Consider the following 2,047-nt stretch of genomic DNA (forward strand, 5'->3'; position numbering starts at 1 on the left):
ATAAATACACATTTCCTCCTATATGCAGCAATCTGTCTTCTTAGGTATCTAGGAAATGTTACTGTCTGTTGAAGGAGCCTGTGCTATGCTACTTCAACCTTCTCTATTAAATAAAGTGACTGTCAGTATCTGGGTTGAAGCTACAGAGCACAGATAACTCTTTATGTCTATAAGAAGTGCAATGAGCCATCCAAGCTAACTCAGCAGAGAGAACATTCACTAACCAAATGATTGTAGAGACCCATTGAATTGATAGATGTATGGATTGTATGGCATAGAGGAGCCCATGACAAAAATGGTAACAGATTTGAAGGCCATTAACAGGCCCCTTTATCCATTCTGACATGGCGTATTAGTATGAGACAGGCTCCCTGTTTTCTCTCCCTTTAATGATACTGTTCTATGAACAAATGAATGTTTTCATTTGGAAAATAAGAAAGCAATGACATGTTATCTGAACTGTAGTTTCTTTAGTGATGCCAAGGGAATAAATATGCTAATTCTGTGCTTTGAAGAATGTACCAGGTAAGGCCCATTACTTCACTGATTTCGGTGAATACGAGGCCCACATGAGAAAAGGTTAATATTACACACCACAGGATATTTTGTTATGCAAAAGTTTTGATTTAGATGTGTAATGGAAAATTGCAGTGACACTTTGATGTGCTTTTAAATGGTAATTTTCATATTACATTTTCTGAAGTAAAGTTTAACTTATCATTTTTTAATTATAATACTTGAAGCAATTTACCTCAAACTATTGCTTGATTGTTCATAAAAGAAGCTATTACTATGAAAAGCTACCACAGAAAAATCGTGAAATATTCACAAAATCTTACACAAATAATGCCTTTTAATATGGGAATAAAAGACAATTTTCCTCATATACACACGAATGTACAAAAACACATTCCTCGAAGAAATAATATTTCCTCAGAACACCAGGGCTTTCATAGGAGGAGCTAAATAACAGCAGAAGTGCCAACTAGAAAGAAGTTTTCCCTAACTTTAAAACTGGAACAAAACAACTCTCAACATTTGCAAAACATTCCTTTATTATTAGAAATAAATTATTTGTATAAAAATTTGCATGCATCAATCATTGCATTTATTTTTAGCACAACCCAGGGCTTCAATCCGGTCAGCCATTACAAGAAACAGACTCATTGTCTTATACAAGTTGAACAATGTGGGACAGGAACGAGAGTTCTCACAATCACAGAAAAATACTTACAAGAATAACATCAGACATGGTTTGTTTCAACAGCATTTTTTTTTTTCACAAGCTAACGTTAGGTTAGTTTTCCTTTTGTGATTTTTTTTTAACTGCTCAGAAGTAAGCAATATTTTAGCTTGACACTCACTGGTTGTATTCTATAAAATGGGTTTCTTCACTCCTGTTATTGATACTTTTGGCTCATGACTAATTTTGTTCCTTACGAAATTGACTATTGATTTGATTGATTGTAGTCTACGGAGATCTCCAGGAGCGAGTTTTGCGGTCTCATGTTCATTGTTTAAGATCACATACCACATTTCTTCGGATTGAATCATTTTCCTGTTTCAGATGGAATGATTGCTGTAGCTGATATATGTTGTCTTGGTAGAGGAAGCTGTTAAGACAAATTAGGAAAAATTAAGAGCATATAATAATAAATTATTCTGTTAATATGATTTTAAAATTCAAATTCTGTAATGACTGTTTTATGACAGTCAGCTTTTATAATACATTACTCATTATTTTTAAACCATGTACAGTCATGCATAACATAATGACATTTCCTCGATGACATACCACCTATACAAAGGGGGTCCTGTCAGATTATAATGGAGCTGAAAAATTGCCCAGTGAAGTTATAGCTGTCGTAATGCACCACTACATTACTCACATGTTTGTGGTGATGCTGTTATAAACAAACCTACTGTGCTGCCAGTTGTATAAAAGTGTAGCTCATACAATTATATATCGTATATGATACTTGATAATGATAGTAAATGACTATGGTACTGGTTTATGTATTAATTATACTACACTTTTTATCATTAT

General features: G+C 33.5%; 1 protein-coding gene across 1 annotated transcript in view; it reads right to left on the reverse strand.

Annotated features, from left to right (window-relative positions):
- Nucleotides 1-1,033: 1,033 nt before the first annotated feature.
- Nucleotides 1,034-2,047, reverse strand: part of LOC105818635 (metabotropic glutamate receptor 8) — a 190,756-nt gene continuing 189,742 nt past the window's right edge. Inside the window, exon 5 of the mRNA XM_012654713.1 lies at nt 1,034-1,613. Within this exon, the coding sequence (XP_012510167.1) occupies nt 1,564-1,613 (50 nt within the window). The 3' untranslated portion in view covers nt 1,034-1,563. The remainder of the gene's footprint in view (nt 1,614-2,047) is intronic.

The sequence above is a fragment of the Propithecus coquereli genome, unplaced genomic scaffold (genome assembly GCF_000956105.1).
Source record: "Propithecus coquereli isolate 6110/MARCELLA unplaced genomic scaffold, Pcoq_1.0 Scaffold445, whole genome shotgun sequence".
Taxonomy (NCBI): domain Eukaryota; kingdom Metazoa; phylum Chordata; class Mammalia; order Primates; family Indriidae; genus Propithecus; species Propithecus coquereli.